We start from the raw sequence: 23,429 nt of genomic DNA on the forward strand, positions 1-23,429 counted from the left end.
GAATAGCTCCTCTTATTGCTCCATAGAACAGCCTACAGGACCATAAACCCAATCTGGAGATGTGTATGCTATTCAAATATTTTTGCCTGCCATATATCCCCTTGAAACTGGACCCCCACTGAACGGAATTTACATTTCCAAGTGATCACAACCAGAGTGCTGCCTAATTTTCAACATGCTTCTAGTTTTTCATCTGCTAGTCTATCACACAGAAACATTGCACACAATTCTATATCATAAAAACATAAAAGAATAAGAAGAGCCCTGCTGGATCAGGCCAGAGCTCTATTGAGTCCAGCATCCTTTCTCCCACTGTGGCCAACCAGATGCCCCTCAAAAGCTCTGCCCTTGGTCCACAGTCAGAGGTGTCTGGTACTAGACAGAATATAGCCAACATGACAATGAATTTTTTTCTAATCCCCCTTTAAAACCACCCAAGTAGGTGACCATCATTTCTTCTTGTGGTAGTGATTTCCATTTTTTGTTTGTTTAAGTAAGTAAATTATTTAGAAATGGGTTATATAAAAAGAAAATGGTTGGGTATACAATTACCATTAAATTTCTATTATGAACTCAAATAAAGCATATAGCCTTCATAAAGATCCGAATAAAGTATGTGGGTCTGTGTTATCTTGAACTTCATTGCACCAATAAAATATGAAAATAAACACAGAAAGTTATCAGACTGCCTCCCCTCTCTGACTCTTACTGTATTAATTAGTTGAACCATTGATAAAATATTCCATGCTGTAGTAATCCATTCCCCTAAAGCTGGTGTTCTTAGCCCCTGCCCTCAGTTATAACAAATAGTTGCTCTGGCCACAGACAGTAACTGTTGGAGTAATTATCTGTCTTCTGTTGTACTAAATCCTTAAAATAACTAGAGAAATCAATGAGAGGATCCACTGGCAAAGTGCATCCTGTCATTATTTCATTTTTTCTTATTATATCCACCCACAAATTCTTAATTTAGGGACATGCCTCCCAAACCTGTTGCATCCTAGCATTGGTTGAATTGTACTTCCAACGTAATTATTTGCTGTTCTATAAATTTGACCAAACTGTGGGAGGCAGTGGAAGACAGGAGTGCCTGGCGTGCTCTGTCCATGGGGCCACGAAGAGTCAGACACAACTAAACAAATAAACAACAACAACTAAAATGTGACGAAGCCACAGCAGTGTCATGTACCATCAAAAAATAAACGTATACAAGTGTTTCTTAAGATTCACACTAATTATTTGCTGCCACATCCATTTTCACTGATCCGATGTCCCAGACTTCTCTGGCAATTACTTTGTTGCATTTAGTTGTCAACAAGGAATTCCATAGTTTATCTATGCATTGTATAAAGAAGTACTTCCTTTTATCTGTTCTGAATCTCCCAATGTTCAGATTCATCTAATGGCTGCAGGCTCCAGTAATATGGGGGAGGGGGATCTCTCTATTCATTTTCTCAACCTCGTTCATAATTCTATACAGCTGTCTCACTTCCCTTCTTGTCTTTTATCCAAACTAAATATCCCTACAGAAGTTGTTGCACCCATTGATCATTTGGGATGCCTTTTCTGTGCTTGCTGTTATTTCACACAACTTTTTATGAATCCTCCAGAAAAGCCACACAGTCCAAAATTATACTACAAATAAACAGGAAGTATTCATTTTTTATGCATTCTTCAGTTAAGTTGATCCTTATTTTTAATTGATGAGGGGTGTATAAATAACTATATATTTATGGTGACATGCTAATACCCCACAGGAAGATTGAACACCAAAGCTACCGTATATGCATGCTTACATTTGCTTTAATTCCTGAGATGAAGACTCACTCTGCCATTATTGTATGATTCAGAATTTATGCTACGTCTAGCATTTCTATGTGTAAGGAAAGCTCTCCACAATCAGAACAATTGCTGTTAACACTGTAATTTCATTTTCCTGACCCCCTTATATAGTAAAACAAAATAAAAGTATTAGTTTTATTCCTATAAGGTAAGGCTGTTTCTGAAAGCAAAGCTTACCTGCTCACCAACCTCCTCTTTGACATTGGCATCCCCACAGTTGCCATCCACAAGAACCACCTGAGAGCTATGATTGCATAACAAGTTTTCTGCCACCTGGATATGGGATTTCGGGAAAGAGATCTGTTCTTTCTTCATCTCTGATGATAGGCAGAGTTGGTAGGAATAAGGTAAAGTTCCTTCTTCATAGTTTGGTGGAAATATGACCTGCGCCTTAGAAAAAGCATTAGGTTCAAAGCACTGGAATAATTTGGGATTTCCTGATTGTCGAAGTTTCATGACAATGACCAGTATCACCGTCAGGAGGAATAAAAATGAGATCAATGCCAAAGCCAGCACCAAGTAAAACTGGAGGTCAGAATGATGCTCTGTGTCACTGGATTGCCTAGTCATTTCCGGAAGTGCCTCTTGGAAGTTCTCAGCAACCACAAGGTTGAGGACCACAGTAGCTGAGAGTGGAGCCTTCCCATTGTCCTTCACCAAGATGACCAGCTTCTGTTTCACAGCATCTTTCTCCAGAAGGGCTCGTGACGTCCTGATCTCTCCCGTGTGGGTCCCAATGGTGAAGAGGGCCGGCTCTGTGGCCTGCAGCACTTGGTAGGAGAGCCAGGCATTGTGCCCAGAGTCTGCGTCCACAGCCACCACTTTGGTGACTAGGTAGCCTGGCTCTGCCGAGTGAGGAACCATCTCAAACAAGGCAGAGCCCTCAACACCCGGGAGAGGATACAGAACGCGAGGGCTGTTATCGTTCTGATCCAAAATGTACACCCACACAGTGGTGTTGTTACTGAGAGAGGGAGAGCCGCCATCTTGGGCCTTCACTTGGATCTGAAACTCCCTGAATTGCTCATAGTCAAAGGAGCGCTGTGCATAGATAGTTCCCGTCTCAGAGTTGATGGAGACGTAAGAGGAGAGAGGCAGCTCCTCCATGTTGCTGTTGAGGATGGAGTAAGTGATACGTGAGTTGCGGTCCAGATCCGGGTCCGAGGCTTTGAGGGCAAAAATGGAGGCACCTGAGGGATTGTTTTCAGGAACAAAGACACTGTAGGTTGGTTTTTCAAAGGCAGGGGGGTTGTCATTGATATCTGAAATCTGCAGGGAGATGGTTTTGTTGGAGGAGAGAGGGGGGCTACCTTTGTCGGTGGCCATGATTGTGATGTTGTATCCTGAGGCTTTTTCTCTGTCCAAAGGACTGTCTGTGAGGATTTTATAGTAGTTCTTTGAAGTTGACACTATTTGAAATGGTACATTACCTTGTAGATGGCATGTAATTTTTCCATTTTCTCCAGAATCTTTATCCTTTACGTTGATGAGAGCAATTAGTGTTCCAGAAACAGAGTCTTCAGGAACTGCACTAGATAAGGAGGCCAGAATGATATCTGGAGCATTGTCATTCTCATCTATAATCTTGATATCAACATTACAGTGAGCCACTAATCCTCCTCCATCTCTTGCTTCAACTGTCATAGTGTATTTTTCTGTTTCCTCAAAGTCAAGGGTCTCCTTAATTGTAATTGTTCCACTTTGTGGATCTAGTCTAAATTTCTCATAGACTTTTTCTGGGACTTTACTGAATGTGTAATGGATCTGACTATTTGAACCTTCATCCCTATCAGAGGCTTTCACTTGGAGTATGGAAGACCCCAGAGAGGAATTTTCCCTCAGGCTAACTGTATAAACTTCTTGAGTGAAAACTGGTGGGTTGTCATTGGCATCTGTGACATTAATCCATATCTGGGCAGTTCCGGTTTTTCTGGGTTCACCTCCATCCAGGGCCGTAAGGATCAACTGAAGTGAGTGCTCACTTTCCCGATCCAAAGGTTTCTGCAGCACCAATTCTGCATATTTATGGCCATCCAGACTATGCTTAATTTCTAATATAAAGAACTGATTTAGGCTTAACTGATAATTCTGGAGAGAATTAATCCCAATATCAGGATCTTCAGCTTTCCCAATATGAAATCTGGCACCCGGCAAGGTGGATTCAATTATATCTAGTCCAATATTGGATTCTAGGAATTGTGGGGCATTATCATTAATGTCATGAATTGCTACACTTACATGGAAAACGTTCAATGGCTTTTCAACCATCGCTTCAAAATCAATAATGCAGTGTGTACTCTCTCTACACATCCCCTCACGATCTATCCTCTCATTCACATACAGGTTTCCATTTTCAGCATTGATAGTGAAATATGGCTTTTTACCTTCAGAAATGATATGCAGGTTTCTGTTCTTCAGGTCTCTGGCATTCAGTCCCAGGTCCTTGGCAAGATTTCCCACCAAAGAACCCTTTGCCATCTCCTCAGGGATGGAATAGTGAACCTCTTCCAAAACTGCTCCACAGAACAAAGATGATAATATCAGAAGGGTAATATGCATTTCTGGTGTTTGAAAGCTCCCTCCATGAAGGATTCCTCTCATCTTCATTTTCCTCTTCTCTTTGATGAGCTCAGGATTTCAGATTTCCACCAAGACAGAAGGGTTTCCCCCCAGTAAACAAAGAACTGGATCCTTTGGTTTAATTTGTATATGCTGCAGTGTTTTCTGTTTTCCAGCTGAAACGTTTGTTGCAGCGTCTGCTGGTTTTCCCGATGTGCAGTTTGGGACAAAGAGATCTCTCTGCAGAAAGCATCAGTGGAACTTCAGCTGCCCTTGGTTTGCCGCCTTGTCCAACAGTGACACTGTGAGTCTGAAACTGAGAACTGCAATCTTTTCCCAGTGATTTTTCTTCCCTAATTCATGACATTACATAGTCGTTTTTAAGTAATGACTCAGACCATATTCTCATACGGGTTATTTGAATATGCCTGATAGAAAGTGTTATCTGTTCACCATTACAATAGGTTAAAAGGAATCAGCTTCAAATGAATATTTACAGCAAAGAAAAAGCAGTAATGAATTTATAGCACTATTTCCACTATTTCTTTAGAAAAAATCAGAATAGCAGACTGCAGTATGAGAATGATATTGTTATTTATAATAAAAGACTTTTAAACAAATTAGAAAACTATTGTATTAGGTATTTACTGGCATCTTAGACTGTGTGTGGAAAGCCTAAGGACGTGTCTGAAAATTGTGTTTATCTTTACATAATTTCACTGAAAATAGTGCCACATCTCAAGTCCTATTTTGTCACCTTATGCCCACACGATTTCTGGTCTGTTTGTATAGCTTCCTCCTTCAACAGTTGTACTGTGTCAGTATTTACCTTTGCCATTTTCCCCACCTGCCCATTTGTCCAGTTACGATAGACACTTTGCTGATTTCATTTTCTTTGTGGTGTGTGCTTTTGACCTTACACAACACCCCAACTACTTCACAATCTCACAGATATGGGTCATCCCCTCTACATATGCAAACAATATGGAGACCCCTATTTTGCCGGGGGACGTGTTAGCACAACTAGAAAGCTACTCAGAAATCTCTACAGTCCTTTCAGTATTTTAGGAAGCTACATGTCATCTCCAGCTGTTAATGCAACTTCATTTAATCAAGGAACAAAACTGCATACATAAGCCCTGGGTGTTATATGCTGGACCTCAAATGTTTTGAGCTTTCCCTTCCATTTTTAAACTTTTTTTCTTTGTTTACTGAGCATACTGCAATTGTCAGTCATGGTCCTGTGCCCTTATTCCTTCCAGCAGCTAGCAACAACCCTGGCAAGAACATTCCTCCATCCTCACATCTGCCCTACTGGCCATGAGCCCAGCAGGGAGTTGGAGGGGGTGGTTCATTGCAGGCTTAAGTAACTCAAGTACCTGCTAAGATATCCCACAATGTTATGATCAGAAATACAATTGTCAATCTATTCATGTATTCATGCCATGTAAGTATCATAGCTAACATGTTGGTAGAGGAGTTCAAGAATTCAACATGCTTCATGTATATTGAGCTGGTCTCATGTGAAAAACTGTGAACCAGGAATTCGGTGGTATGAATTTTGCCTCTGACAGGAACTCACTTATATAAGAATTATAAGATAATGTGTCAAATCCAGACTCCATCATACTTAGAGTAGCCCCACTTAAACAAATTTGACTTAAATTAGTCTTGCTTGACTAACTTGGTCCAAGGATAACTAATTCTGAATCTGACCCATTATATGCAATGCCCTTTGAAACTTATAAATATTATATACACGGTAAGTATCATTATTATTGTCTATATAATGAGGCAGAAATACATAACGCAGGCAGTGCAATCTGGCCGGTAGCATTATTGAAAAAACTGACATGGAAATTGAAAATAGCAAGAAGCCAGGGGAAATATGATAACTTTTATGCAGTCTTGGATGACTTTATAGATTATACAAACAATGAGGCCTGTGGCAGAACGGTGCCTTGGCCTACAGCACACTTTGTTGTGCATGAAGCACATATTTTATTTTATTTTTCCTTCTTCCCTCTTGCCTTTGTATAATCCCTGCAGACGAGCACTGCTGCTGATACAATATATATTTGTAGTTGTGGACAACAGTCAAAGAGATGGAGGTTATTACGTACCATTTTGTTTCTGTTGAGATTGAAATGATTTTAGAATATACACTTTAGCAAAGCTCTGTGGAGTAGTTGAAGATAACTCTCTGGTTGTATGTAGTTGTTTTATTTTTGTTTTAAATAAATTTTAAAAATAAATAAATGCACAATGCATGTCTTTAACAAAATATCCCACATTATCCGTCCACCTGTCCGCCTTCCAGACAGTTGTTTAGAAAGAGCTTTAATGCAATGTGGTTTCACTTAAAGGAATATGGGGGCTGGAAATATCCACAATCTACTCTAGAAGGCCAGTCAGTCAGTCAGTCAGACAGACAGACAGTCAGTCAGTCAGTCAATCAGTCTTGACATGACTTTTTTTTTACATCACTCATGCAGGAACACACATGCCTATGAATTTGATTTTATGGAGAAGGAAGTAAAGCATAATTTACAGACACCTCTCAAAAGCGTATATCTTTAAAATCTATTACTTTAAAAAATTGCTAGTAATACTAATAACAGTGACAGTATTTTCTGCTATATAGCAAGGTGCCCTCCTTTGATTCTACAGCCAAAATTGCTGCACAGTAGCCCCCCCAAAGCCAAGTAATGTGAAAAACAAAGTTCTTTTCCTCACTTTATTTAATTTAATGAAAGTAGTTGACGGTCAACTCCTCAAAATACTAGTTGTTCAAATGACAACAAGATAAGTTCTACCAGATGGTTTCAAGGGCATGGCTCGAAGCTGCAATGTGTAGCTTCCCCATGGAGTGAAAAGGGCGAATCCTGATTCATGAAAGACAAATGATGTAAGAGCCAAACTTTTCATTTATATGATGAAAAACAAAAAGGCAGTCACATTAGCTGGATAAAAAGCACTCTGACAATGTCACTAATGGCAAAGAATGATGGATAATGGCATTTAATTTCAGAAAACAAACCTTACCTGTTCTCCATTATCTACTGCAGAATCAAAATTGTTTCCTACATTGCCTGTAAAAGGCACAGCAGGTTTCTCACTGCCAAGAATATTGTCTACCATCTGAACATTGGGTGTCAGGAAGGCAAACTCGTTCTTCCTGGTCTCAGAAGACAGACACAGCTGGTAGGAATAGGGCAAAGTCCCATCTTCAAAGTTGGGTGGGAAGATGGCACCATTCTTGGAATGGGGAACAGGACCAAAGCACTGTAGGAACCTGGGATGCCCTGATTGACGGAGCTTCATTGTAACGGCCAGAATGACAGTCAAAAGGAACAAGAAGGAGATCACAGCTAAGGCCAGCACCAAGTAGAACTGCAGCTCAGACTGATAGTCCAAGCTGCTGGGTTGGCTCTTCATTTCCGGAAGGGCCTCCTGGAAGTTCTCAGCAAACACCAGGTTCAGAGTCATGGTGGCCGAGAGAGACGGCTGCCCGTTATCCTTCACCATAATGACCAGTCTCTGTTTCACAGCGTCTCTCTCCACAAAGGCCCTGGCTGTCCTGATCTCTCCAGTATGAGAGCCAACCGTGAAGAGTGCCGGTTCAGTGGCCTGAGTGAGGTGGTAGGAGAGCCAGGCGTTGTGTCCAGAATCTGCATCCACGGCCACCACCTTGGTGACAAGATAATCTGCCTCGGCCGAACGAGGCACCATCTCAAACAAGGCTGAGCCCTTGGCTTCTTGTGAGGGGGACAGGATACGAGGGCTGTTATCATTCCTGTCAAGAACAAACACCCTGACGGTCACATTGGTGCTGAGAGGGGGAGAACCCCCATCTTGGGCCTTCACTTGCAGCTGGAACTCTCTGAATTGTTCATAGTCAAAGGATCTCTGGGCATAGATGGTGCCGGTCTCTGAATTAATGGAGATATAGGAGGAGATGGGAAGCTCCTCAATGTTGCTGTTGAGGATGGAGTATGTGATCCGTGAGTTCTGGTCCATGTCGGAATCAGAGGCTTTGATGGTGAAAATGGAGGCACCTGAAGGATTGTTTTCTGGCACATAGATGCTGTAGGTTGATCTCTGAAATGTAGGGGCATTATCATTAATATCTGAGATCTGTAGTGAGATTGTTTTGTGTGTGGAAAGAGGTGGAGTTCCTCTATCAGTGGCTGTGATTGTAATATTGTATGCAGGAGCTATTTCTCTGTCCAAAGGACTGTCAGTCTGGAGCTTGAAGTAATTGTTAGATGAGGGAAGAATTTTGAAGGGTAAATCATCTTGTAAGTAGCAAGTAACTTTTCCATTATCTCCACTATCTTTGTCATTTACATTGATCAGAGCAATGACAGTTCCCGGCAGTGAATCTTCAGGAACAGGGCTGAATATGGAGGCTAAGGTCACATCCGGGGCATTATCATTCTCATCAAGCACAGTTATTTCAATGTTGGATTGTGCCACCAATCCACCACCATCTTTGGCTTCTACTGCCATGGTATATTCTTTAGTTTCCTCAAAGTTGAGCAGTCCTGTAAGAGTGACTATGCCATTAATTGGATCCAAACTGAATTTCTTGTGGCTATTTGCTGGTATGTTGCTGAATTGATACCTGATCTGAGCATAAGAGTTTTCATCTTTATCTGAGGCTACAACCCGAAGCACAAGGGACCCAATAGGAACATTTTCAGGTAAATTGACTTTGTACACCTCCTGAGTGAAAACAGGTGGGTTGTCATTGGCATCTGTGACATTAATCCGTATCTGGACAGTCCCAGTTTTTCTTGGTTCGCCGCCATCCAAGGCTGTAAGGATCAAGTGAATAGTCTGTTCACTTTCTCGATCCATAACTTTACTTAGCACTAATTCGGCATATTTATTTCCATCTTTTCTCTCCCTTACTTCCAAGGTGAAGTACTGGTTGGAGCTCAGCTGGTAATTCTGGAGAGAGTTCAACCCAATATCAGGATCTTCTGCTTTCCCAAGGAGAAATCTGGTTCCTAGAACAGTTGATTCTATGATCTCCAAGTTGATTATATCACCAAGGAAGTGTGGTGCATTATCATTAATATCCTGTATATCTATTGTTATATGGAAAACATTTAAAGGATTTTCCATCACCACTTCAAAATTAATAAGGCAGAGTGGAGTTGTGCCACATATTTCCTCCCTATCAATTCTGTCATTCACATAAAGGTTTCCATTGTCTGCACTTATACTGAAATACTGCATTTTGTTCACAGAGGCAGCATGCAGATTGCGCCTTCCTAGATCTCTGGCATTCAGTCCCAAATCTTTGGCGAGATTTCCCACAATCGAACCCTTTGCCATCTCCTCAGGGATAGAATAGCGAATCTGCTCCGAGGCAGCCCAGCAGGAGAAAGGCAAAAATAAGAGAAGCAGTACTTGCCTTCTGAGTGTTCTGCCATCCTCTTCCTGCCTTTTGTCCATCCAGATCACTGAGAAATTTTCTGCCTCCTTTTCTGCAGCTTGTAGTGACCAGATCAGTTTCTCAATAGCACAGAGGAAATCTCTGTAAGTAAATATAAACTGCCTTCCTTCTTAGATTGTGAGGATTTGGAGCCTTTTCCTTTTTTTCAGCCAGACTGCAACGGCTTTGTGTTTTTCTCTTTGCCCAGTCTGTACAGAACTGATGAAACACTCACTTTGTAGGAGAAGCATAACTAGATCTCCATCCTTTTTTCTGGCACCACACTGGCCAACAGTGACACTCTGAGGCTCAGAGAGAGAATTGCAAATGTTGTTTTGTTATGAAAATAAAAAGCAGAAATACTACCAGTATGATCATATATTTGTGTTCCAGTAAAAAGGACAACTAAAAGAGTCAGATATTTGAGAATGCCCTCCTTTGATTCTTTTGGAATAAATACTTCATTGCTTTTTAGACTCAGTTTTTAGATTCTTTCATGCTGGCCAGTGACTTTTAATGTATTGGAACTGCTGCTGTGACTATGAAGAGAACTTTCAAACTCCATGGTCAGGCAATACCTTCATTATTGCCAACAAAAATGCCACAAATTCTAGCTCCTGAAATTGTCATATCAGAAATTTCCAGAGATGCAGTATTTTTACAATTCCGTCTGCAGAAGTATTTACATTTTCTCAATCAGAAGCTCATACTTTATTGGACACTTCTGCCTGACCAGAGATCTCTCTGTGTAACCTTTTTGGGAAAATTAATAGCGTTAAAGCTGGAACTAGATGTTCTTTCAAAGGATGTTTGGCTGGCATCAAATGCAGCGGTTCTGTGTTTCCCCCCTCACCAAAAGAACTCAAAGTAAAACAAAAGGTGTAACACGATGCCATTGCTTTCAAAGCTTCACCACCCATGCATGTGGCAACCAATGAAGTGAGGAAAATTGCAACAAGATTCATTAGATGTTACAGATTTTTTTAAAGGAGCAAATGGGGGGGCCTGCTTTTGGCGTTGGCATAGTATCCTTCTGCACAAGACTGTCTCAGATGGGCATTGAGGGCAAGGCAGGTTCTAATGCTAGTGGGACAAGCAGCCAATAAACCCAACCACCCACGTATGTACTTCTCTTACTTTGTGACTTTACCAAATACTTGTGTCAGTGACATTGTCTGCATATCATACATACAGGCTGCATGTTCCCCTGGCTTTGCCACCTTAGCATTATGGAGGATCATGAGCGATCCAGAGATCCTAAAAACTATGCTGCTGTACAGTTCTAAGATGAGACACCAGAGAAGACCACATTTTCCATCAAGTAGCTCTTCTCGGTCTCACTGAGAGATCGTTCGCAGTTATGTTCCTGGAGATCCATTAACTGGAGAGGGTAAGAATTGAATCTGGGACCTTCTGAGTACAACAAACTATAGAATTCCACCACTCAGCTATAGAATTCCAAATGTGGGGGAGTAGAGATTATTATTGGTCACCTGTTTATCCCACTTTTCCTCCAAGAAGTTCAGGGCAGCTTAGAGGAATGTGAGTGTGGGATCATTCCATTTTATCTTCTCAACAACCCTGGAGAAAGGCCAGGCTGAGAGAGATGTGACCAACGCTGCCCAGTGAGCTTCTTTTTGGATGAGTAATTATTTGAACTCAAGATTCCATAGTTCAACATTCTGTCCATTGCACCACAGGCTTCAAATATAGAACCTCTCAAAGCTGCCATACCTAAGCATTGCCACAATACACTTATTATTAATATGTCTACTTATGTGAAACATATTCTGTTCATACTTGAGATACTTTTTCTAGATAGTTCTCATTCTTTGCTTTCTCCTAAAATGGTAAAAACATAACCTGAAATCACTATGCATAGACTGCTGGTTAAAAATAATATACTCTGTCACATAAAGCCAAATTCCTATAACTAAATATTTAATATTATGGAGAATCAAAGACTGCAATGAAATTGGTTTACAAACAGATGACAGTAGGTCCCGTTCCACATGTGAATATTTATCATTTGATGACTGCAGCATCTAGTGTGAACACAGATGTCACACCACAAATAAAATGGCTGAATGTTCTGAAACAAATCCAGCATATCAGTTCAGCTGCCAAGTGATCAAACTGTGTTCACACAGTTAACAAGTGATGTAGTTGTTCACATGAACTAGCCCTGGATTTTATACTCAAGGTGTGAAAGCACATAATTAACTCCAAAGGTTTGCATACTTCTCAATAAGATTTGATTAATGCAGTTGTCGTATAATGACTGTAATGTTTTAATTTAGCATGTTCTAAAGCTTCCCAAGCTTCATCTCAAACTCCTGAACTGTCTCAGACTTCCATTGGGAAAATACAGCTGATGAGTTTTGATCGTATTATGGGTCTGTCACCATATGTGGGGTTAGAAATGAATTTCCCCATCCACAAGAGTGGTGAGTGATAAAACCTGGGTAGCGTCCTCCCTTAGAAGTGTGTGTCATCTAAGAACTAGGCATACATTATACTTCCAACAAGGCAAATAAATTCATAATATTGTTTTGATCTCAAATTTACTTATATAACAACTATGAAATAGTTTTTCTTGTCAAAGAGAGTAAGCAAACATTCACTCCGATTCTTTGTTTCCTGGGGGACTCTGACAAATATTTCTTTTGACCAAGAGAAGTCTAATTTTTATGGGGGAAAGTGGTGTATGTGTGGCGTAGGTATTTTCAAATACCAAAAACTATAAGCTTCTGGCAAAGATAAAATAATATGAGTGGAAGAATGTTCTTTCAACCCTCTCTTCATAAAAGCACATAACAATTAATAGCAGGCATTATATTTAAAACCTCAGACCCCAGATCTGAAAGGGATAGCTCACCTGTGTATTGGCCGAATCTCCGTTACTGCTATTAATATCTTCCGCAATGAGGAAGGGATCCTTTATTTCACATGTATCTTTATTGCTCAGAGTATTGGAATAATTTGCCTTAGAAATATTAAACTGACTTTTCCTAGAGTCTGTGGTGAGAGAAACCTCCTGGCAGTAGGAGTGCAGAAATGCTCGGACTCCATCAATCCCCACAAACTGTGAGATGGGAGCGCCACTGAAATTCACACTCCCCGTCTCAAGCAGCTGAGAATTTCTCCACCTGTGCAACCTGACAGCGAGTAACACAAGGAGGAAAGTGAAGAACAAGCAAGAGACAAAAGCCACTGCAAGGACCAGGTAGAAGGTGAGGTCAGACGGAGGCTCTACAGGAGCTGAGATGCTGCTCAGGTCTGACAGGATTGCAGGGATGGTGTCAGCCAGCACCACAGTCAGAGTGGCTGAAGCAGAGAGAGGTGGCTGCCCATTGTCCTTCACTAAAACCACCAGGCTTTGCTTGAGGGCATCTCTCTCCAGAAAGAAGCGGGCCGTCCTGATCTCTCCCGTGTGGAGCCCCAGAGTGAAGAGCCCTGGCTCGGTGGCCTTGATCAGCTGGTAGGAGAGCCAGGCATTCTGGCCAGAGTCCGCATCCACGGCCACCACCTTAGTGACCAGGTAGCCTGGCTCAGAGGAGCGAGGGGCCAGCTCTATCCCTGTGGAGCCGTCAGTGGGAGGGGAGGGGTACAGGATTTGTGGAGCATTGTCATTCTGGTCCAGGATGAAGAGAGTGACTGAGACGTTGGAGCTGAGTGGTGGAGAACCTCCATCCTGGGCCTTGACCAGGAACTTAATCTCCCTCATCTCCTCATAATCGAAAGAGATCAGGCCATAGACAATCCCAGTCTCAGAGTTAATGGAGAGGAAGGAAGATACTGGGGAGTCACTGATGTTGTGCTCAATGATGGAATAAGTGACTCTGGAGTTCTCTCCACAGTCTGGATCATCAGCCTTCAAGGAAAATATGGAGGCCCCTCTTGGGTTGTTCTCCATTAAATAAGAAGTATAAATGGATTGCAGGAAGTGTGGAGGGTTGTCGTTTGTGTCTAAAATCTCAAGTGGAATAACAATTGATGTAGAAAGTGGAGGGGTCCCGTGATCCGTGACTGTGACAGTGATGTTGTAGGCTGCCACCTGCTCTCTGTCCAGGGCTCTTGCTGTCACCAAACTGTAGTAGTTGCCATAGGCTTTTGTCAGTAGAAAGGGGAGGTTGCTGGGGATAGAGCACGTGACTTCTGCATTCTCTGCCGAATCCTCATCTTGCACATTCAAAAGGGCTATTGCAGTCGCTGGTGGAGAGTTCTCAGGGATGGAGCTGATAAGTGAAGTTATTTCCAGTGTCGGTGCATTGTCATTTACATCAGTAACAAATACTATGACAGTTGATCTGTCCAATAGACCTCCACCATCATGGACCTGGACCTCAATTTCATGAAGTGTGGACTCCTCATAGTCTAAGCCTCTTGCAAGTGTAATTTCCCCAGTATGTGAATTCAAATGAAATATTTGTGAAGCCCTTTCTGTGATCTTTCTGAATGAATATTTCAGTTCCTTGTTGACACCTTCATCTAGGTCACTGGCTTTTAATATAACCACTGTGGTACCAACAGGAATATCTTCCCTAACGCTTACTTCATAGCTATGGTGGCTAAAAACTGGTGCATTGTCATTAGCATCTAAAACTGTCACTTGTATCTGTACAGTTCCTGTCCTGACTGGATCTCCCCCATCATATGCTGTGAGGACCAGATTATGAATAGCTTCCTCTTCACGGTCCAAAGGCCTTTCCAGTACCAATTCAGTGTATTGTCTACCGTCAACTGTCTCTTGCACATTGAGGGAGAAATGGCTACTGTTGCTGAGTTTGTATCCCTGAAGGGTATTGATGCCCAAATCAAGATCCTGAGCTTCATCGAGGGGAAAGTGAGATCCAGGTGCTGTGGTCTCACTCATTCTGAGCTCCAGTTTCTCTGAATGGAAGGTGGGAGCGTTGTCATTAATATCTGTGATTTCCACTTCAGCGCCATATACTTTCATTGAATCCCCCACTATGGTATCAAAGTTCAAGACACACTTTTCCACTTGTCCACAGAGCACCTCTCTGTCTATTCTCTCTGTGATGTACAAATGACCACTCTTATAATTCAAAGCAAAATACTGTGTCCTACCTCGAGAAACAATGCGGACTCCACGGCGTGAGAGCTCTTTTAATTCCAGCTTCAGGTCTTTGGCGATGGGCCCCACGAAAGAACCTTTTTCTGCTTCTTCAGGGATGGAATAATGAATCTGCCCTGTAACAGCTTGCCAAACATGAACCAGAATGAAACAAAAGACAGCTCTCCTTCTGCAATCCTGGAAAAAGGTTTCCATTGCCAGTTGTACTTCTGTGCCAAGGTGAAGATCCTACTTCTTTGACAGAGTGGCTATATTTTAGATTTGTCTGTATGTGGCTGAAATTCTTAATATATACACACAGACAACACAGATATCTCTATTGCCTGTATTTAAAATACAGATTTGATTTAATATAAGATCCTCCAGTTGTTCAGATTCCGTACGTGTGATCTCTCTTTCTGTATTTTCTGTAATGAAGCGATTGGATGGGAAAGTTGAATCTCTTACTAAATTGTTCAGCCTTGGTTGGTAAACAGCGACACCCAGAGTCCTAAAACAATAACTTCATCTTCTTGGTGCTTTCTGAAATGCCATTTTCCTTAGTATGGTATATTTCTCATCCTGATACATCAGCTGCAAGTACAGTAGATGACCAGAAAAAAACTCCCACTCCATTTGTGTGACATTTTGTAGTAATCCAGGTTCATGATTGAATCACACTTCTGATCATGGAAACTGATTGTTCTCTGCTTATAATCATTATACTGCTATTGTAGGCTGTTACTCTCCACACAGTCTCTTGGAAGTTGCTAGACACTGTGACGATCTTGTCTGAAATATCATGAAATATATTCCCCTGATATTTTCTGGTACTTTAATAAGCATTTTTTTTTCTGTTCAGATTTTAAATAATGTGGAATCCAGCTAGAAACGCACGTGCATATATGCATGCACACACGTGATTATAAATCTTTTCTGTGCTATCTAGAATTTAAACCAACTGTTATAAAAATAGATAACTTAAATAATGGGAATAAAATAATGATAAAATATGTTTCCAAAATATTTATTTTTAAAATGTTTATCCCACCCATGCCCCCAAATTTGCTCAGGGCAACTTTATCTCAAGAAATATAAGGATAAGGTAACAGGAAGGGTTGTGCCCATAACATACACATTCATATGCACATTTACTCAAGGCCGAATAAATGGTACATTAAAATATCTTGTGTGGACCCTGTGACTTGGATCAGTGCCGTGGTGCAGGGGGTCCCTAATCAGGCTCTCATTCCCCCCCCCCCCCAACATGTTGCTTTGGGTGATCTGCACTGAGGTTCTGGCACAGAGAAAAACATTAGACCCCCCCATTCTCATGTTGTGGCCCTGATCAAAATTAGAAAACCTTCACGACTGCTTCTAGAAAGAAGAAAATTATATTAGGATCGCCAAATGCAGAGCTCCTATGTAACAAGTAGTTTATCTCTCAGAAGATCCACTGTGTTCAAGCATAGGAGTGTGTGTATGTGTAGACACACACACACACACACAGAGAGAGAGAGAGAGAGAGAGAGAGAGAGAGAGAGAGAGAATCCTGAATCCCAAGAATTGCTGAATCCTATTTTAAACAATAGTGTTTTTCTGATTGAAATGTTTACATGCAGTCTCAAACAGGGCAGAGCACTACAAATAAATACAAAAATGGATTTTAAAGGACTCCCAATAATTTTTTTATTATAGTTATATTTTGCCTTTCCTCCAGTGAGCTTACATGGCCCCCACCCCTCTTTTCTCTTCACAATACAAATGATGTTGGTTAGGTTGATAGGTTAGTGACAGGCTCAAGTTCGCCCAGTGAGCTTCATGGCTGAGTGAGGATTTTAACCTATCTCTCCCCAATGCTTTCACCTCAAAACTTTCAGAACTTTGTGGGAGGGATTCAAGCACACAATTAAACTGTACTGAAGTGCTCTGCTGCCATTGCACAACAAATCTGTTTGTAAAAAAATGGGACTTTTTGTGGTTAGGCAAGTGCTAGGGAAATGCACTGGAAAGAGTGAGATGAATGAATGATTCATGGGAAGATGTATAAATGCTGCAGAAACAAATCAGGATCTATGCTCATTGTCACAGAACCTCCCTGCAAACAAATGAGAACAAGCGTGCAAGAAAGATATAGTCTAACCTCCCCAGTAAGCTTTGTGCAAGAAAATCAGGATGACTTCTCAATAAACAGGTTGTCTCAAGGGGGCCCTAGTTCAACAGTCAAACTGCTACACCACAATAACTTTCTTTCTATAAGCACTACATTTCTAGGAGCTTCATGTGACATCAAGCATGTCTGTAGGAATGTGATTTTGCCAAGTGTTGGGGGGGGGGGGGGAACCATTTTATCTTATACTGTGTTGTGATGCTAAGCATGACATGAATTATCCGATTCTGATTTTGTCACCTAAAACTGCATCAACTATTCTCAAATTCTTTGCTTCTCTCAAATCTTTATCGTCTCTTTCTTTCTAAACTGGTTTGAAAACTAATTCTTTTTTCCTTTTTTAAAAATAATAATCATAAAAGTGTAGAATTATAGCAAATGATTCGAAATGAGTGACCAAACTAATTCAAAAATATGGAGAAAATTACCACCACCCTATCTCTGAAATAAGTTAAGAAAAAAGCTTTACAGAATGTTTGTAATATGCATCCACCCTCATCCAGCAACAAAGTATCCACACACAGATAACTAGATTTGAACCTGAATGCCCATCCTAGCTTGTCAGTGCTAAGTTAGCTTTTGCCTCTTTCCTCACCTGATCATTTTGTTTGGGTAGGAAATTATTTGGTTAATGTGTGGAATCTTCAAATATTAGATTCCTCTATCCAAATTCTTAAATGGCACAGCCCAACATCACAGAAGGGTCTGATTGTTTCAATTCTAAGTTGAGGATTGGGAATTTGGGCAGGTAGTGACAAGCTATAAGAACAAATGAAAACTGAAGAGATTGCTAATTATCTGACTATTAGGTGTATAAATAATTCCTCTAGTATTCACTGCAATTAAAGGAAGGTGAAAGAATATTGCAATATCAAATGGCAGACTTTGTAAAGCACCCCAATTTTCATTGCACACAGGGGTGCTATGAAATAATATCATAAGATGTGAATTAAGTGGGTGGGATCCAAAATTATTTATCACTTCCTCTTCCTTCCTCCTTCTCCACTCCCATCACTTCCAGACTGTGACATATATGCACATTTATCCGCCTTATTAAGTATCCATATAGATGGCAATATATAGATCTGTAAATAAGTAACTGCACAGCACGTCTATAACGACAGTAGGATTAGTCAGAATTAATATAGATAAAATGATTGCTTCATTAATGTTGAAGCAACCAGAAAAACAAGGACTATTTAGCATCTGTTATAAAAGAAATTATATTTCTTTTCCTCAGACTAGACATCATTATGAATCTATTGGAAGATACATCCACTATCTACAATATAGTTCTTCATATATAGACACAGTTTAAAAGTAGTGCAGGAGATAATGTGAATAATATCTAGAACGGAAACTCACCATGTTTGTATTATCCATCTCAGAATTAAAATGGTTTTCTCTGCTGCCTGTAAAAGGTGGAGCAGTTTTGTCATCACAGATAACATTGTCTGCAACCTGAACGTTAGGTGTCAGGAATGCAAACTCATTTTTCCTGGTCTCTGAGGACAGACAGAGCTGGTAGGTGTAGGGCAAAGTCCCTTCTTCAAAATTCGGTGGGAATACGGTACCAGCCTTTGAAAAAGGAGTAGGACCAAAGCACTGAAGGAACTGAGGACTGCTTGATGTGCGAAGCTTCGTAACAACTGCCAGAGTCACCGTAAGGAGAAATAAGAATGAAATCACAGCTAAAGTCAATACTAAATAAAACTGTAGGTCAGATTGATTATGTGAGTCAATACTTTCACTGCTCACTTCTGGGAGCGCCTCCTGGAAGTTCTCAGCAAACACCAGGTTGAGACTCACAGTAGCAGATAGTGGTGGCTGCCCATTATCCTTGACTAAGATGATGAGCTTCTGCTTCACAGCATCTCTTTCCAGAAAAGCCCGTGAGGTCCTGATCTCCCCAGTGTGGGACCCAATTCTGAACAATGCTGGCTCTGTAGCCTGAAGCAGGTGGTAAGAGAGCCAGGCGTTATGTCCAGAATCAGCATCTACTGCCACTACCTTGGTCACCAGATAATCTTCTTCTGCTGAACGAGGCACCATCTCAAACAAGGAGGAGCCTTTGACTTCCTGTGAAGGGTAGAGGATTTGAGGATTGTTATCATTCTGATCCACAATGAACACTTTCACTGTGGTGTTTCTGCTGAGTGGTGGGGAGCCACCATCTTGTGCTTTCACTTGGAACTGAAACTCCCTGATTTGCTCATAGTCAAAGGAGCGTTGGGCATAGATAATGCCATTTTCTGAGTTAATGGAGATATAAGAGGACAGAGGCAGGTTCTCCATATTACTATTGAGCAGAGAATAAGTGATTTGCGAGTTGTACTCTAGATCTGCATCTGTAGCCTTTACACGGAAAATGGAAGTTCCAGCTGGATTGTTCTCTGACAAATAGGTGACATAGGAAGATTTTTCAAAAGCTGGGCGGTTATCATTGATATCTGAAATCTGCAGGGAGATAGTTCTGTGGGTGGAAAGAGGTGGTGCACCTTTGTCTGTGGCTATAATTGTGATATTGTATTCTGGAGTGCTTTCTCTGTCCAAGGGGGCATCTGTAACCAACTTATAGAAGTTATTGGATGTAGCAATTATTCTAAATTGCCAATGACTTTGTAAATGACAAGTAATGTTCCCATTGTCTCCAGAATCTTTATCGTTTACATTGATAAGGGCTACCAGGGTTCCTATTGCAGAATCTTCAGGAATTGGGCTGGATAAGGAAGCCAGGATCACTTCTGGGGCATTGTCATTCTCATCTAATAGCTTTATTTCAACACTGCAATGAGTCACTAATCCACCTCCGTCTCTTGCTTCTACTGTCATTGCATATTTCTCTGCTTCTTCGTAGTCCAACAACTCCTTAACTGTAATTGTCCCATTCTGGGGATTTAGGAAGAATTTTTTGTGAGTGTTTTCAGGGATGTTGCTAAAACTATACGTGATATGACCATTTGAGCCTTCATCTCTATCTGTGGCTTTCACTTGTATTACTGAAGATCCTTTTGGGGTATTCTCTTTAAGACAGACCTTGTACACGTCTTGTGTGAAGATTGGTGAATTATCATTTACATCAATGACACTGATCCATATTTTGGCTGTACCAGTTTTGGCAGGCTTCCCTCCATCCAGAGCCATAAGAATTAAATGGAAACTGCTTTCACTTTCTCGATCCAACTGTTTATTCAGTACTAATTCTGCATATTTCTTCCCATCTTCTCTCTCTCTAGCTTCTACTATGAAATACTGATTGGGCATGAGGTGGTAATTCTGGAGAGAATTTATTCCAACATCTGGATCTTCAGCAAACCCAAGCACAAATCGGGCTCCTGGCAAAGTGAGTTCACTTGTCTCTAGTTTGATATTCTCATTCACAAAATGTGGTGCATTATCATTGATATCCTGGATCTGTACAGTAACATGAAAAATATTCATAGGATTTTCAACCATCACTTCAAAACTAATGAGGCAATATGCATTGCTCCCACATATTCCTTCTCTGTCTATCCTGTCATTTACATATAGATTCCCATTTTCTGCACTGAGAGAGAAATATTGCTTTTTACCTAGGGAAAGGATATGCAGATTGCGATTTGCTATTTCTCCAGCATTCAGCTCCAAATCTTTGGCAAGATTTCCTACAATGGAGCCTTTTTCCATTTCCTCAGCGATAGAATACTGAACGTGCTCTGAGGCAGCCTGGCACAACAAGGACAATAACAAGAGGAGTGGTACTTGCCTTTTTACCGACCCATTTTTCTCTTTGTGCCTGTTGTCCATCTGATTTGGTGAGACAATTGCTTTATTCTTTTCTTGCATATTTTCATTAGATGGAGATTCTCAAGTTCCCATCAAGACCCACAAATCCACAACAAGGAAGTATAAAAGCAGTCACTGTCCCTTTCTATATGTTGCAGTGGGTTTTATTTCCTTAGCAAAAGTGTTTTAACGTCCCTGTGTTCTACTATCTCCCAGTTCTGCAGTCTGTGGCTGAACAATGGCACTGCAGGAAGCATCGCTTAGCAGATTCCATGCAGCACCATGAGATGCAGCACATTAGCCAACAGCGACACTCTGAGTCTGAGATGGAGAACTTCATGTGCTGCTTTCCCCCCTTCCTCTAGTGCTTAGATGTAGAATACAAGAGCAATCTATTTTCAAATGCAGTATGTGAAGGTTTTCTTGATTTGTAACTACTTTCTGGTGTTTTGTTTTTACAGTAGCAGGAAATGGAAATATATTTCAAGTGCTTTAGAGATGCAACAACCTCCCCATCCCTCAAATTTTCCATCTTCCCTCTGTACTTCCACAGATAACTGATGGAAGAGATTGTTAGCACTCAACAACATTTTGTAGCCAATTAATGCAACTTCAATGTCCAGCCCTCCTCTGTAAAACAATACATTTCATAAAATTCAGCGATATTACTATTTTTAATGTAAATGTGAGCAACTAACAGAACAATCCTATGGAGGTTGGATAGGCAGCAGGGATGGCAGAGATAACTGTAGCAGAGGAACCAAGTGATGAATAGGGCACAAGATATGAGGTGGCTTCTTTACTCTCCCCATTTTCTTTCTTGTAAAAAAAATAAATGGTTCCACAGGGAAGGAAAATAACTCCAGGGCTGGTGTAGTTTCCCACCTATTCCATCCTTGAGTAGGTCTGGGAAACAAGGGAATCTAAAGCCTCCCTGGACCACCCCCTTCTTGCCTTTTCCACCCATAGAGCACTGCCTGCAATACAGCCATGGCAACGGAGCATTCTGTCACTGCTCAAGGAAGGACCTCTCCTTCCCTGGGACCACTTACAACAGAGGACTAAAAAAGTCCTTGCTACTTACTCCAAACTCTTCTCCAAACGCTTGCACAAACACTTGTGAAACCACACTGATGGTTATTTTTCTAATTCATTTTACGCATTCCAATTACAGGGTACAGAATACAGAGAGAGGAATAAAACAGAGACCTTTAAAAAGAGTTAACTTTGTCATCATTTGTCACTAAAACGCTGGCCTGGGTTTAAGATGAATACATAATGGCATGCATGAGTGCTAAATAACAGTTTGGCCAAAGTTTGAACTGTTTGTCAATGTATCCTCAAATACTGTTGTGACATAGAATCATAGAATCGTAGAGTTGGAAGGGACTCTGAAGATCATCTAGTCCAATCCCCTGCAATGCAGGAATATGCAGCTGCCCCATACAGGAATAGAACCTACAACTTTGGCATCATCAGCATCATACTCTAACCAACTGAGCTATCCAGGCTGACAATACTGCAATACTATTAACATTTATATTCTAGCTGCACAGTTCTAGGATCGTAGCTGAAATAGTTATGCATCTTCATTTAAAAGACTGAAAGCAGCAGAAAGACCTCAGCACCAGATCATAACCATTGCCACCTGATCCATGGGATTGAGTGTGTCATGAGAATTGGACTCTAGTTGGATTCACAGTCTGAGACCTCTACATATACAAAACATGTTTTTGTATGAGCTTTGGAGACCCACCTTGCCCGCCCATCTCATTCATCAGTCACTCTATCCTTGCAGGCTGCTCTTCCTGGCCCAGGCAAACTGACTGTCGGTAAGCATCTCGAGTGTCTGTGCCAGATGGTGTTTGCAGTGTTGAACGCTCTAGAAAAGACCCTCCTTTAACTACACCATGCATCTTGACACTTGACATGCCCATAGTGCTGTCCTCATACAGATGTGGTCCCCAGACACAGGATAATATTGCTCCTGGCATCCATACCTGGAGCCCAGGGCCTGTAAAGATCCATGGAGGCCTCTATGTCCTACCTTCAGTTTGAACAAACAGAGAGCTGGATCACTCCAGAAATGAACAGCTCACTACAATGTTGAAACTTACACATGTGTGATCACAGAAGTGTGAATATAAATGATAAAATTATATGAATATACAAGATGACGGGTACAGAATTTTGTTATAATTCACATTTTAAGGCACTTATTTTGTCAAAGAGATTTGTCTATTTTTTGCTTATTTATCTACTTGATTTATATACTACTCTTCAAGCCACAGGTTTACAATCAGATCAAATAAAATAAAATACAATCAATATAGAAAATCCATAGACTAGCACAAATTTTTAAATGGAAAACACAGCAACTCATAACAATTCAACTAAGTAGCAATTTCCTAATAGCAACAGCAAACTAAACACTTTTTTTCTAATCAAGTCTCTCTTTCTCCAAACATCACCTGAAAAAAGTTTGCCTTAACTAGCCACCTAAAATTATATAGATATGGGACTAGATGCACCTTAGAAGGGAGGGAGTTTCACATGTGAGGAGCCACCAC

At 41.0% G+C, this 23,429-nt stretch overlaps 1 protein-coding gene and 3 pseudogenes across 13 annotated transcripts in view; all 4 read right to left on the reverse strand.

Annotated features, from left to right (window-relative positions):
* LOC114601412 (protocadherin gamma-A5) overlaps positions 1-23,429 on the reverse strand; it is a 315,625-nt gene that overhangs the window by 141,301 nt on the left and 150,895 nt on the right. The window contains exon 1 of one of the 13 annotated variants that reach the window (XM_077933487.1): positions 7,447-7,661. The exons of the other annotated variants lie outside the window; for them this stretch is intronic. Within the exon in view, the coding sequence (XP_077789613.1) occupies positions 7,447-7,542 (96 nt within the window). The 5' untranslated portion in view covers positions 7,543-7,661. Of the gene's footprint in view, positions 1-7,446; positions 7,662-23,429 lie in introns of those variants that run through there. 13 annotated transcript variants of the gene reach the window in all.
* On the reverse strand, positions 1,984-6,804 carry LOC144328779 (protocadherin gamma-B1 pseudogene; annotated as a pseudogene).
* Positions 12,687-15,140, reverse strand: LOC114601415 (protocadherin gamma-A4 pseudogene; annotated as a pseudogene).
* Positions 16,957-21,862, reverse strand: LOC114601123 (protocadherin gamma-B1 pseudogene; annotated as a pseudogene).

This window comes from Podarcis muralis, chromosome 8 (assembly GCF_964188315.1).
Source record: "Podarcis muralis chromosome 8, rPodMur119.hap1.1, whole genome shotgun sequence".
Lineage (NCBI taxonomy): Eukaryota > Metazoa > Chordata > Lepidosauria > Squamata > Lacertidae > Podarcis > Podarcis muralis.